General features: G+C 48.1%; 2 protein-coding genes across 2 annotated transcripts in view; one reads left to right on the forward strand and one right to left on the reverse strand.

Annotated features, from left to right (window-relative positions):
- Window positions 1-5340: 5340 nt before the first annotated feature.
- Window positions 5341-12987, reverse strand: LOC309352021 (regenerating islet-derived protein 4-like; the record flags this gene model as incomplete). Its single annotated transcript, XM_081880279.1, has 5 exons — window positions 5341-5473; window positions 8901-9012; window positions 9550-9696; window positions 11271-11371; window positions 12924-12987. The coding sequence occupies 5 exons, from the start codon at window positions 12985-12987 to the stop codon at window positions 5394-5396; spliced, it is 504 nt and encodes a 167-aa protein (XP_081736405.1). The 3' UTR covers window positions 5341-5393.
- LOC309351983 (C-type lectin-like) overlaps window positions 12913-15278 on the forward strand; it is a 31713-nt gene continuing 29347 nt past the window's right edge. The window contains exon 1 of the mRNA XM_081880227.1: window positions 12913-13019. The gene's annotated coding sequence lies outside the window, so the exon portion shown is untranslated. The remainder of the gene's footprint in view (window positions 13020-15278) is intronic.

Consider the following 15278-nt stretch of genomic DNA (forward strand, 5'->3'; position numbering starts at 1 on the left):
ACAACACAAACCGCCTCCAGACACTCACACAGGACCTTCACTGGTTCTCATTTGAAAGAGAAGTAGAGCTGGGTGTCATCTGCATACTGATGAACACACAGCCCAAACCCCCTGATGATCTCTCCCAGCGGCTTCGTATAGATATTAAAAAGCATGGAGGAGAGGACAGAACCCTGAGGCACCCCACAAGTGAGAGCCCAGGGGTCTGAACACTCATTCCCCACCACCACTTTCTGAACACGGCCCAGGAGGAAGGAGCGGAACCACTGTATAACAATGCCCCCCGGCTCCCATCGCCTCTAGATAGAGAAAACTGTTCTCTGTTTTTCCCATGCATGTGTACTTCCATAAATTTCCATTCTTTTCTCAAAGAATCCTGGGGGTTGTAGTTTGTTAAGGCTGCTGGAAGATGTTAAAGGTAAAGGGACCCCTGACCATTAGGTCCAGTCATGGCCGACTCTGGGGTTGCGGCGCTCATCTCGCTTTACTGGCCGAGGGAGCCGGTGTACAGCTTCCGGGTCATGTGGCCAGCATGACTAAGGCACTTCTGGTGAACCAGAGCAGCGCATGGAAACACCGTTTACCTTCCCGCCGGAGCAGTACCTATTTATCTACTTGTACTTTGACGTCCTTTCGAACTGCTAGGTTGGCAGGAGCAGGGACTGAGCAACGGGAGCTCACCCCGTTGCGGGGATTTGAACCGCCGAACTTCTGATCGGCAAGTCCTAGGCTCTGTAGTGTATCACCACCTGCATGATAGGTGATAGGAGACTCCTATTAACAATCAATCCCTCTCCCTAGGGAATGCTGGAAATTATAGCTCCGGGACAGGAACAAGTATTTCTCAGCACCCTTAACAAGCCACAGTTTTCAGGATTATTTGGGAAAAGCTATGGCTGCTTCAGGCCGTGTGATACTGCTTCAAAAGTTTGGTGCAGAAGTGGCCTTAAAGGTTTCCAACTCTGCAACCTTCTTGATTCCCCTTGATCATCTGTGTTACTTTTTCTCCTTCCACGAAATAATGAGCCTGGAGGCAGCCAAAAATGCAGGAACCGGCAAGTCAGGTTGCGGAGGTGGGAAGCCAAAATGGTGCCCACAGCCCAGCAGCTCCTTTGATTTGACAGAACAGGCACTTCATGTTCCTTTCTGGAAGCTGGATCTTTGATTCTTCCCACCCCTGACCTGGTTCGGACTCTTAATGTGGGTGGGCACCCAGCAAGGTCAAGGATGCAGCTGTGTATGGGAGGCAGGAAATGCGGGGTAAGGGCCGTTCTCGTCACTTGCAAATGCTACAAAAAGAAAGAAGGCAAAGGTGGTTCTTCTAAAATGAGATTCAGAAGCAATACAGAATACACAAGTGAGTGAGAAGGTTAAAGATTTTATTCTAAGGCAGCAAGCGATGTATATGTATCAAGCAAGCACTTCAGTCTCCCACTTAGAAGTCCTCAAGAAGCAGTGAAGTGACTCCTCCAAGTACTCCTTTGGTCGATCAGTCCGTTCAGAAGCTTCAAAGAAACTCTGCCCAAACTATCTGATTTTATAGATAACCTGTGTAGCTTTCAAGGCTGGCTATGTGCAGATCCTCCATTAGCTGCCCCCTCCCAATGCCTCACTTTCTCAAAACAAAGTCCAACTTCAAAGAAGCTACCCAGCATTATCTTCCAGAACTGATTAAGGCAGCTGGCGTGGGGGCTTCATCTCCTCCCAACGTTCTCAGGACATTAAAGATTGTTCTCACACCATGAAAAAACTTCACAAGAGCAAGGGAAAGGGAAGGAACAGAGGCAGGAAGGGTGACCGTGTCAGATCACTAACTCCTCGATAATTTTTTTGTCTTCCGAGTGCATTCCCCAGACAAGTGCCCGGTGTCTATTGGCACTGGCAGGGCAGAAGGCAGGGAGCCTGACACTAGGTGGCGCTGGAGCCAATGATGAGAATCATAGGAAGGCAGACTTGGAAGCAGAGGTGGAGCTCGGGCACCCAGGGGGCAGGGCTAGCTGCCCGCAGGCTGGGGCAAGCGTCCCAGGGGGGTGATTGGCCCAGAGGGTGGATAGTGGATAACAGATTGAGGTTGAATCCTGACAACAGAAGTACTGTTTTGCGGGGCAGGGTGTGGGCAGGTGTGGGGGACTCCCTGGTCCTGAATGGGGCAACTGTGCCCCTGAAGGACCAGGTGCGCAGCCTGGGAGTCATTTTGGACTCACAGCTGTCCATGGAGGCACAGGTCAGTTCTGTGTCCAGGGCAGCTGTCTGCCAGCTCCATCTGGTATGCAGGATGACACCCTCCTGACCTACAGACTGTCTCGCCAGAGTGGTGCATGCTCTGGTTATCTCCCGCTAGGACTACTGCAACGTGCTCTACGTGGGGCTACCTTTAAAGGTGACCCAGAAAGTACAAGTAATCCAGAATGCAGCTGCTGGACTGGAGACCACATAACACCAGTCCTGAAAGACCTACATTGGCTCCCAGTACATTTTTGAACACAATTCAATGTGTTGGTGCTGACCTTTAAAGCCCTAAACGGCCTCGGCCCAGTATACATGAAGGAGCATCTCCACCCCCGTCGTTCTACCCAGACACTGAGGTCCAGCTCTGAGGGTCTTCTTGCGGTTCCCTCCCTGCGAGAAGTGAGGTTGCAGGGAACCAGGCACAGGGCCTTCTCAGTGGTGGCGCCCACCCTGTGGAACGTCCTTCCATCAGATGTCAAGGAAATAAACAACTATCTGACTTTTAGAAGACATCTTTAGGGAAGTTTTTAAGCATTTTATGTTTTATCTTGTTTTTAATATTCTGTTGGGAGCTGCCCAGAGTGGCTGGGGAAACCCAGCCAGATGGGTGGGGTATAAATAAATTGTTGTTGTTGTTGTTGTTGTTACTTCTGAGTAGCCATAGGGCCGCAGTTCACATTACTGGCAACTTGGGATGTGCGCCTCATATGATTTCAGCCATTACCTGTGATCCAGCCCCAGAGAGATTAACGGGGCTTGCTTCTGAGGAACCCCATTCCCTGCTACTCTGGTTTGGCCAAGGATACTGCAACTGGTTTTAGGCACCCTGATTTTGGTTTGTTATCTCCCCTCCCACCCCTCCCAGCCCTCTCAGCCCCCTCTTCCTCCAAGCTGGGAGAGAGCACTGGGACTCGAACCCACCACCACTTTCCTTTGGCTCCTAGAGAATTTGAGACTCTGCATGACAAAGTAAGGAGTTGTGACATTTTCATGACAGTCCCAGCATTTTTGGGACAGTTGGAGATTATGGCATGAGTTATCTGAAATCGTCTCCCCAAATAGGAATACGGTGCAAAAGTTGACCAGTGCAACTGACCATTATTTGCTATCATATCGGGAATAAAATACCCCTGTCATTTCCAAAAACAGAACCATTTTATTATAATTTTTTTAAAAGAGAGTAATTCAAGCTGAGAGGGACACGGGTGGCGCTGTGGGTTAAACCACAGAGCCTAGGCTTGCCGATCAGAAGGTTGGTGGTTCAAATCCCTGTGACGGGGTGAGCTCCCGTTGCTTGGTCCCTTTTCCTGCCAACCCAGCAGTTTGAAAGCATGTCAAAGTGCAAGTAGATAAATAGGTACCACTCTGGTGGGAAGGTAAACGGCATTTCTGTGTGCTGCTCTGGTTCGCCAGATGCGGCTTAGTCATGCTGGCTAAGGGAGCTGGGCATGTTTAGCCTGGAGAAGAGGAGGTTAAGGGGTGATATGATAGCCATGTTCAAATATATAAAAGGATGTCACATAGAGGAGGGAGAAAGGTTGTTTTCTGCTGCCCTTGTGGTCTCGTCCAACTCTATGATTCTATGATTCTATGGACCTAATGGTCAGGGCTCCCTTTACCTTTAACTCAGGCCGAAATGCCAGGATGACCATACATTTCTGTAAACCAGAAGTGATGTGTAGCCTTATTGGAGTTCAACCCATTCCTTCAGATGGTGGAAGTTCTACGAGGAACATGGAAGCATGGAATTGTAGGATTGGAAGGGACCCCAAGAGTCATCTGATTGTTTGATTGTTGATTGTTGTTAGCCGCCCTGAGCCTGGCTTCGGCTGGGGAGGGCGGGATATAAATAAAATTTATTATTATTATTGTTATTATTATTACCCCCTGCAATGTAGGAATCACAGCTAAAGACTGAAGGTGACAAACTCAAAAGTGCCATGAGATTGAATGTATCTTGTCCTGTACAGGTTTACCAGGACAACAAATCTTGCTTAGCTTTGCTAAATTCTGAAGGTTGTAAGCAAAGAACCAAGTACTTGCAAATCAAGTTATTTCATGCAAGAGGCTATATCAAACGAGGATTGATAAATGTGGTTTTCCCAGTAGTGATGTATGGAAGTGAGAGCTGGACCATAAAGAAGGCTGATCGCTGAAGAATTGATGCTTTTGAATTCTGGTGCTGGAGGAGACTCTTGAGAGTCCCATGGACTGCAAGAAGATCCAACCTCTCCATTCTGAAGGAAATCAGCCCTGAGTGCTCACTGGAAGGACAGATCCTGAAGCTGAGGCTCCAAGACTTTGGCCACCTCATAAGAAGAGAAGACTCCCTGGAAAAGACCCTGATGTTGGGAAAGATGGAGGGCACAAGGAGAAGGGGACGCCAGAGGACGAGATGGCGGGACAATGTTCTCGAAGCTACCAGCCTGAGTTTGACCAAACTGCAGGAGGCAGTGGAAGACAGGAGTGCCTGGCGTGCTCTGGTCCAGGGGCAGGACTAAACAACTAAACAACAACAATCCAGGAAAAGAAATTCCTGCTGACCTTTTGTTGAAGGTTGCTAACGAGGAACAACTAAATGTGTTTGACCATATGTTGCAAATGTGTTAGATGCCACTGCAATAGTTGCAAAGGAAAAGGGGGAGGATGTTAGTATTTTCCACTGCCACAATTGCAGGGGGTCACGTGATCGGGTGATTTCATTTCTTATCACGGTGTGTGTGAGCGGAAGTGAAGCTGACAACTTCCGTTCTTTGTTCTCTGTCCAGCTAAGGGCTAGAGAGGATGTCTGAGGAGCCGCTCACACAGCCTGCCATGTTTCTTTCGTTTTCTTTGCTGTAAATAATAAAATGCTTGATGCCACAGTTCCTGCACAAATTTGCTTTCGCTGACTCTGCTAGTGTGCTGTATATCGTGCACATGTCTTTTGGATGTGTGTCAATGCTTTCTATGGGACTCCGTCATGTGATCCTCCTGTTAGTCCCACTCCCTGCGATTCAGGAATCACAGCAAGAAGATTGAAGTTGACAAACTCAAAAGCGCCATGTGTACTCAGAAGAGAGAGTTTATTGGTATCAACCCAGCCCAGAACAGACGACATTTAACCTCATGTCCTCTGGGACATTTCCATTTCTCCATGATTCTGGACATGTTGAAATCCTGATTTAACGTTTCTTCTCCAAAGGAACTCTGCACAGGAAGGGATGCTTCCCTGTACATGGCGCAGCTTTCCATGTTAAATAATCTGGAAGAAAAGAGTTTTTTTATTTACATAAAACTTTTCTATTGCCCCTTCTCAGTTCATAATTTACAGAGTAGTCTGCAGATATATAATAATAATAATAATAATAATAATAATAATAATAATTTATTATTTATACCCCGCCCATCTGGCTGGGCCTCCCCAGCCACTCTGGGCGGCTTCCAAAAGAATATTAAAATACTATGATACATCAAACATTAAAAGCATCCCTAAACAGGGCTGCCTTCAGATGTCTTCTAAAAGTCTGGTAGTTGTTGTTCTCTTTGACATCTGGTGGGAGGGCGTTCCACAGGGAGGGCGCCACTACCGAGAAGGCCCTCTGCCTGGTTCCCTGTAACTTGGCTTCTCGCAGTGAGGGAACCGCCAGAAGGCCCTCAGCGCTGGACCTCAGCGTCCGGGCAGAACGATGGGGGTGGAGACGCTCCTTCAGGTATACTGGTCCAAGGCCGTCCAGACAGAATGGTCTGTCTGTTGATCTTTCAGCTGGAAACCCAGCCAGATGGGCGGAGGTTGATGTTGATGATGATGATGATGATGAAACTATATTATTATTTTTGCAGTTTTATTTATTTATTAAAGTTCTTATGTTGCATCGGTAAACATTATCATATTACATCACAAGGCTTATTATACTATAATTTTCAGCATGTATACAAAGTTTATATACTTAAAGAAGAAAGGGGGGGAAAGGACAAAAAACTTTTATCTTTATTATTAATACATTGGTTTTCCATTGTCCTAATTTCTTCCACTAACTTTTTCATTTCTTCTTTTTGTCCCCACCCCCACCCCCTCAATTTACTGGATTCACTAATACTAATTCCCCTCATCACTGCTTTCATTGCATCCCATATTATTGCTCAAGTACTTTGCCCTTTCTCATTAATTTCCATATGCCTAATAATTTTTTCCCTATTGTCAGGATTCCAGACGTCTCTCCCCCCCCCCTGCCAAGAACGCGGCAAGCTGACGGTTTAATTGCGCTCAGATTTATTAGTAGTTACACAGTAGTTACATTCCGAGCTCCCCAGCTCTAGTCCTCTGGTGAAGACGTTGAGCCAACTGAAGGACAGGCTTTTCGCCAAGAGGACATACTCCATCGGCCGACTTACCTCCTGTTGGCCTGATGCTAAGCCTGGACTCTGCCCCTTCTGCTAGCCCATGGGGGAACAGCATGTCCCTACTTTCCTGAATTAGTCTCTACCCTCCTCTGAGTGATGTCTAAAAGCTGCAGTTCCTCTGAAGCCTGGCCTGTCTCCATCTGACCTATGCTATCTTGGAAATTTCCAACCTTCCAACCTTACAACTCTGCCCCTTCTGCTAGCCCATGGGGACTTGGGAACAGCCTGTTCCTACTTCTCTGAATTGCCGTATTTTTCGCTCTATAGGGCACACCGGACCATAGGGTGCACCTAGTTTTTTGGGGGAAAATAAAGGGGGGGAATTATTTTTTCCCAGCCGCCAGAGGTTGTGCACGGCTTTGGCAGAAGCCAAGACAGTGAGGGGGATGGATCCCGCTCACTGTCTTGGCTTCCTTTTTAGCCACGGGGCTGGGGCGGGGGGAGCCCGAGCTTCCCCAGACCCCAGAATGGTTTTGGGAGCGGCAGCGAGGTTGCACTCAACCTCGCCATCGCTCCTGGAGCTTGCCGGGCTGGGGGTGGGGGAAGCCTGAGCTTCCCCCGACCCCAGCCCCCAGAACGAGTCCGTGAGCGGGGGCGAGGTTGCATGCAACCTCATCTTCGCTCCCAGAGCTTGCCGCTATCCACAAGCCTTCTGCCCAATGGGAATTCCCGCTGGGCTCCGAAGGCTTGCGGATAGCTGCCCGAAGCCCAGGGTGTGTGGCGCCACACTCCCCGGGCTTTGGGCTGCAGGCAGCTATCCACAAGCCTGCAGAGCCCAGCGGATAGCTTCCTGAAGCCTGGAGAGTGAGAGGGGTTGGTGCGCACTGACCCCCCTCACTCTCCAGGCTTCAGCGAAAGCCTGCATTCGCTCCATAGGACGCACACACATTTCCCCTTCATTTTTGGAGGGGGGAAAGTGCGTCCTATAGAGCGAAAAATGCGGTAATCTCTACCCTCCTCCGAGTGATGTCTTCCTCTGAAGGCTGGCCTGTCTCCATCTGACCTACGCTGTCTTGTGAATTTCCAGCTGCATTCCTGGACAGGAGGAGCTTCAAGGAAGCCTCTATTTCCCCTGGCCTGCCACCCCTCCTCCTCAGAGTCCCTGCTGCGGCTCTGGGAGGGGCCCTTCCTGAGACATATCTTATTTACTGTTTGGCTATTATTGAAGATCCTCGCATCTAACCTCCATGGAGTGATGTGTCCATCTTTAGTTGTAAGTGTGTGGTAAGTGTTATAAGGAAGAAAACCTGCTCCTTTTCCCCTTATGGGGTATCCAAGAGCCCGTGTAAAGTCCCTATGTGGGTTCTCTATCGGTAGGAGAAAATAACAGAGGCCAACCAGAGAATATTGAGAAGGAAAGCAGCTAGTAAGCCTGATGTTTATTAAAGCTGTTGCAACAGGGTCCCCCACTCATTCCACTCAGGAAGGGAGGAGAGGAACCCAGAACAATGGGGCACAAGCCCTTATATAGACTTCGGAAATTGCCCACCCTGTAGCCAGAGACCACCCCCCAAAACATCATACAAACATCACCAGCAGAGATTTGAGTGTGTTGCTTCTCTGCCTGATCATGCCTTATTATCTGATTGCCTTTTCTGGGTAGCCTGGCCAGTCCTTGGAGATGGTAAATCTCTTACACATATTGATAGTGTGCTCAGCTTAACAGATACTTGCCAGAGTGTATTTACAGGAAGATGTAAGCAGCCCCTACAGTCCAAAGACAATTGGAAAACCCTAACCCTAACCCATTTCCTTCCTCCTTGCAGAGAAATATTTGAGGTGAATTTGGGAGAGTCAAAATGGCTCCAAGATTGTTCTCCTGCACTGTTTCAGACATGTGGTTTATATACTTATGTATGTGTTCGCCTTGTACATTTATGAACTTTTATTTTTTATATATATAAGACCTTATAACATAACATAGGGATCATGGCTTCTTAGAGGTCTGCCAATAACCATTTTATTCCTCCAAACAATGGATCATTCTCACCTCAATATACCTTAAAGCATGGGTAGGCAAACTAAGGCCTGGGGGCTGGATCCGGCCCAATCGCCTTCTAAATCCGGCCTGAAGACAGTCTGGGAATCAGTGTGTTTTTACATGAGTAGAATGTGTCCTTTTTATTTAAAATACATCTTTGGGTTATTTGTGGGGCATAGGAATTTGTTCTTTTTTTCTTCTTCCCCAAAATATAGGAACAGTGGACCGGCCCCCTGCTGAAAAGGTTTGCTGACCCCTGCCTTAAAGCACCTGCTCCTGGATGCAAATTGTGACGCCTCCAACTCACCTCCTGCCATCAGCTCGACACACAGCCCATCCCCATTGGCTTGTGAGGGCTGCCCAGGTGCCCAATTGTGATAGGAGATTACGGAGGAATCGGTCCATTTCCATGCTTTGCTCTGTAGAAAGACCAAAGAGGTGGGACTCTTTGCCGAGGAATAAGCAACAACTCTCTCCTCCCCTAAACTTAACACTGTGCCCATTGGTGGTGGGAGGTCCTGCTCAGGCAATGAGGAGGTGCTTTTGGAGAAAAGTGAGGCTCCTCAATTCTGGAGGAGAGGGCTAGAGAAGTCTCCTAGCCAGGATGGCTATGTTCTGCCTCCACTGTTGGAGGCAGCAAAGCTTCTGGATCCCAGTTGCTGGAAACCACGGGAAGGGAAAGGGCCCTTGTGCTTGAATCCTGCTAACACGTTTCTCCCAGGCATCTGGGCTAGATGGATGCTAGACTAATTGGGCCATTGGCCAGATCCAGCAGATTCTTCTTAGGAGAAGCAGGTGGGCACAATGCCGTCTTCCTGCTCTACAGCTACACCTTAGACCTCGCACTAGCCAACGGCCATGGCAACATAAAACAAGCAATATAGACCTTAGATAGACTGCAGTTCCCGCACTCAGAATACTGATAGAAAGGAGAAGCCAAGGTTGCTTCTACTGACCCTCGGAAGGTCGTAGGAGTACAGTCCAATCCAGACAGGTTTCCCAGCTTTATAGAGGTTTTGGACATATGCAGCCACTACAGACATTTCTTGAGCATTCATGATGGAGGCCAGGTGGCCATTTCCCCCAGAAGATTGGCACTGCTCCTGGGAGAGATCACAGACAAAAGGTTTCACTTAAGAGAGCAGGAGATGCCACTTGAATTGGGTTGAACATCTCAGCAGGCTTCTCAGTCATTGTGCAACTCTGAGCAGTAAGAGGAGACATTTATCTTTTTCTTCTCCAAACCAGCATTCTTGCTCCCCAAGAGGAAGGGTGTAAGCTGAAGGCAGGAAAACTGGCACAGGGGAACCCTAATTTACAGCTCCTTCCTGCCTTGTAACTGGCAGCTTGACTTATCCTTGACCGGAGTGATGTCATCATGCCATGTCTTCCCCACCCCCTCCCTGCCACACCATTGGCTGCTGCAGGTGGAAGGGAGAGAAATGTTTGATGTGCTGATGATGTCACACCACATGGATGAGGAGCCCTAAACAGCTTCAGCCCTGTATACCTGAAGGAGCATCTCCACCCCCATTGTCCAGCCCAGACCCTGAAATCCAGCTCCGAAGGCCTTCTGGTGGTTCCCTCACTGCAAGAAGTGAGATTACAGGGAACCAAGCAGAGGGCCTTCTCAGTGGTGGCGCCCGTGCTGTGGAACGCCCTCCCAGCAGATTTCAAGGAGATAAAGAAATACACAACTTTTAGAAAACATCTGAAGGAAGTTTTTGAACACTTAATGTTTATTATGCTTTTATATACCGTATTTTTTGCTCTATAGGACGCATTGGGCCATAGGAGGGGGAGAACAGGGGAAAAAATTCTCCCCCTCTCTGCTCAGTGCCCCTTCAGCGAAGCGGCAGGAGAAACTGAGCCCCTTCCATTTCTCCTCCCGCTTCGCTGAAGGGGCGCTGCTTCAGCAAAAGGAACCCGAAGCCTTCGGAGTGCGGTGCGAGTTCCCGCTGCACTCCAAAGGTTTCAGGCGGCTATCCCTGAAGCCTCCCTCCAGAGCGAGAGGGGTCGGTGCACACCAACCCCTCTCGCTCTCCAGGCTTCAGCGAAAGCAACGCGAAGCCTCCAGAGCGGGGAGGGAGCACTCCCTCTGCGCTTTGGAGGCTTCGCGTTGCTATCGCTGAAGCCAAGGAGCCTGCATTCGCTCCATAGGATGCACACACATTTCCCCTTCCTTTTTTGGGGGGAAAAAGTGCGTCCTATAGAGCGAAAAATACGGTATGTTGGAAGCTATACATATGTTGCAACCCAGCCAGATGGGCAAGGTACAATTATTATTATTATTATTATTATTATTATTGACATGCTATTAGGATAGAGCAGTCAAACAAATCAAGTGTGAAGTAGTGGGCAGAGTTCTGACTTAGTACCTAGGACACCTGCAGAACTGAAACTTGGTTAAGCAAAATTCCTTTGGATTTTCTACAAGACCTGATAAGATTCAGTTCAGTGCGTAAGATCGGGGCTGCTGCTGAAGTCTGGATGAGCCTTGAAGTATTGCCAAACTATACTGGTAGGGCTCTGCCCCACCTTGCCCTCGTGGCCAGCCTACCATGGGTACATGTGGAAAACGCTCACCGTTTAAAGCCTGCTAGATTATTGCAGAAAAAGAGGGGGAATAAGCATTCTCAGACTGCGCTCCCTGGTTTGGCCCAGGCCTGCTCCTTACCTCTGCCTCTGTAAACTTCAGGGGAACCTGTATGAAGAGTCCGTAGCAGCTTTTCTCAAAGAATATCCAGCCAGAGGGGCAGGAAAAACCTGCTGAGCTGGCTAGAGAAGAGGGAAAACATGAGCTGTGGTCAAGAGAGCTTGGCTTCGTGGATCAGAATACAGAAATACAACCGTTTCCTGCAGGTGGGGAAATCCACTCAGGGCATAAATAGGGGGCAGTAGACCTTTAATGGAAGGTTGCCTTTAATGGAAGACCAGTAAAGGCTGAAGGCAACAGCTGAGGGGAAAAGAGGGGAAGTTTTTTGGCTGGAGGCTGATGGACTTTCACCAGCAAAATGTTGAACTCAAAGACTCCAGTGGTGACTACAGAACTTTTCCAAACATAACCCACCCCCAATTTCTCTAGTGAATGTCCCACATTTTCCTAATAAGAAGAGCCTGCTGGATTAGGCCACCAAACTAGTCCATCCTCCTGTTGGGAATTCCATTCCACCCTTTGCTGCAGATATGTGGATTGTTACATGTCACATGTCTGTTTACATTCCAGCACAGATTGTTGGCGTGAGCGGAACTTCCGCTCCATATTGCTTTTGTTTTCTCTCTCCGAGAAGAACAGCAAGGAGAGAAGCCACGTTTTCTTTGTCCTGATTTATGTATAATAAATGCGTAGTTTAGTATCGTATCCACGCCTCGGGCCTGATCTGTTGTGCAGTTTACACTGCTGAGTAATGTATGCACTGCAGCTTGAGTCGCAGACACACGTCAGAGGAGGATGACTGATGGATCTCTGCAGCGGCAAGGCTGAGAGGGGAGACGCTGCTGCTGGATCCGAGCCAGCTGGCTTTTCATCCCCGGTTCTGACACCTCCTGCTCTCACAGTAGCCAACCACATGCCTGTGGGAAACCTCAAAGCAGGATTCAAGCACAGGAGGCTTCTCCCCTCCTGCAGTTTCCAGCAAGTGGTATTCAGAAGCATTGCTTCCTCCAACTGTGGAGGCTTAGGCATCATTGCTAGCAGCCATTGCTAGCCCTCTTCTCCATGAATTGGCCCAATCCTCTTTTAAAGCCATCCAAATTGGTGGCCATTGCTGCTTCCTGAAGGAGCAAGTTCTATAGTTTAAATATGTGCTGCATGAAATGGGAACTTCTTTTATTATGGCCTAGGACCCTCGTACCTATGGGACCACCTCTCCCGTTATGCCCCATGGAGGACCTTAAGGTCCATAAATAGCAACACCCTAGAGGTCCCGGGCCCTAAGGAAGTCAGATTAGCCTCAACCAGAGCCTGGGTCTTCTCAACACTGGCTCTGGCCTGGTGGAACGCTCTCTCTCGTGAGACCAGGGCCCTGCAGGATCTGATTTCTTTCCGCAGAGCCTGTAAGACAGAGTTGTTCCACCTGGCCTTCGGCTTGGAATCAATTTGATTCCCTCCCCCTCTTACTTTTCCTTTCCCCTCCTGTGATAGAATTCCTATTTGGGGACTTTCCTGGCTTTTTTCTGGCCCATGTAGGACCAGTCTGGATAGTTGGCCTTGGTGAAGACTAGGCTTGTTCATGTCATACTAAGCTACCAGTTAGTGTCATCGGTGATGCAAGCATGAAGGAGTCCTCAAGCTGGGGGCCAACACCATAGGAGTCCATCCAGGATGTACCTTGCAGAAAGGAGATGACCAGGAAGCTCAGAAGGGGAAGATGGAAGGAAGCACCTGGTCCCATCTTTACCTGCCAGGAAAGAACAAAATGAACAGGTAGATAGGCAGATATCTCCATGGAACAATTTCCCACTTCTGAACCCAAAAGCATCTGTATCAGCAAAAGCATTAGGCATTCATGTTCTGCTTTAAACGTGGCAGCTAGACTGGTGAATGGGAGCGGCTGCCGAGACCATATGACACCAGTCTTGAAAGACCAGCATTAGCTCCCAGTACGTTTCTGAGCACAATTCAAAGTGTTGGTGCTGACCTTGAAAGCCCGAAATGGCCTTGGCCCAGTAGAGCTGAAGGAGCGACTCCACCCCCATCGTTCAGCCCTGAGGTCCAGCTCCAAGGGCCTTCTGGAGGTTCCCTCCCTGCGAGAAGTGAGGTTACAGGGAACCAGGCAGAGGGCCTTCTTGGTGGTGGCGCCCGCCCTGTGGAATGCCCTCCCGTGAGATGTTAAGGAGATAAAGAACTATCTGACATTTAGAAGACATCTGAAGGCAGCCCTGTTTAGGGAAACTTTTAATGTTTAATGTATTATGGTATTTTTAATCTTTTGTTGGAAGCTGCCCAGAGTGGCTGGGGAAACCCAGCCCGATCGGCAGGGTATAATAATAATAATAATAATAATAATAATAATAATAATAATAACAATAATAATAATAGTAATAATAATAATTTATTATTTATACCCTGCCCATATGGCTGGGTTTCCAACAGAACACCAAAATACAATAACCAATTAAACATTAAAAGCTTCCCTAAACAGGGCTGCCTTCATATGTCTTCTAAAAGTTTGGTAGTTATTTTTCTCTAAGTAATAAATAAATACATAATAAATTATTATTATTATTATTATTATTATTATTATTATTGAAGGAAGCTGTAAAAGAATACTGCCGAAAGACCAGAGACAACCCATATTCCAAACAACTTCTCCATTCAGTCGATTCTTAATGCAATGGAAGGGCTTTATGAAGTCATGCAAGTTTCCCATTGTCTGGTTTGAATTCACTAGGTTTCAGCGTGCCCCCCCCCTGCACCCCTCGTTCCTCTTTGAATCCCTGCAAGGTAATCCCACTGCCCACTTTGGGAACCATTGACCCAGAGTTACCTTTGTGGACTTGGTTCCCTTCGGAGCAACTTGTGAGAGTAATTTACTCGTCTCTGTGGGCCTGCCTCCGATTAGCTTGCCAGAGTGACTAAAACATCTATTACTTTTATGCAAGATGTAAAGTATCTCTGCACTATTTAATCTCCGAAAGGAATGGACATGAGAAGAAGCACAAACAAATTTGCATTAAAAAGCAGAGGTTCTGGTGGAGCATGTATGCATGTAGATAACATTTTCCGCCTTCCATTATACTTCCTGAACATGCACCGAAGCGACTCAGAACCCAATCCAGGATTCCATCAGGTGGACGGACATCATTGCAATAGTCGTGGTTATCTCCAATCTTTTGCTCATTGCTCAGATACTTTATTCCATAAGGAAATTTCTCCATGTACCAGAAGGCATAAAACAACTTCACGGTCAGGTGACCAGTTCTCAGAATGAGCCAAAGAAACACACATTTAATAAACTAGCAGCCTGCAACAAGACAGACTGTCTTGGCAGTAGCCTTAAAAAACACCACAACCTGCCTGTTAGGTTTCATGGAAATATTTCTGATTTTAGTAATGCAGATAACATTCATAGTAATCTTCTGAGGCACAAAATACCATATTTTTCACTCCATAGGGTACACCGGCCCATAGGACGCACCTAGGGTTTTTTTAGGGGGGGAATAAAGAAAAAAAATTATTCCCCCGACCCCAGCCCCCAGAACAGGCAGCTCTCCACAAGCCTTGGGAGACTGGCGCGACTTCCCGCTGGGCTCCCAGGCTTGCGGATATCTGCCTGAAGCCCAAATCAGGTAGGGGAACAGGGGGATGGTGCGCTGCACCTCCCCGCTGTCCCCTGAGCTTATGGGGCTGGCGGCGGGAAGTAGCACGCCTCCCTGCTGTGTCCCGAGCTTGTGGGGCTAGCGGCGGGGAGAAGCGCGATTCAGTCTTATTTTTCGGTTCCACCACCGAAACTTTCCATCTTTTTCTTAAAGCCAAAGTCCCAGGAAGACTCCCCTGAGTGAGTGCCTGAGGGCCCTGCTCTTGCCACTTACCATCTGGCCGGGGGCGGGGCCTGAAGCCATCATTGCAATAGTCATGAAGACATCATTGCAATAGTCCTGGTTATCTGCAATCTTTTGCTCATTGCTCAAATACTTTCTTCCATAAGGAAATTTCTCCGTGTACCAGAAGGCATAAAACAAC

This window comes from Podarcis erhardii (genome assembly GCF_964252035.2).
Source record: "Podarcis erhardii genome assembly, chromosome: 10".
Classification (NCBI taxonomy): Eukaryota; Metazoa; Chordata; class Lepidosauria; order Squamata; family Lacertidae; genus Podarcis; species Podarcis erhardii.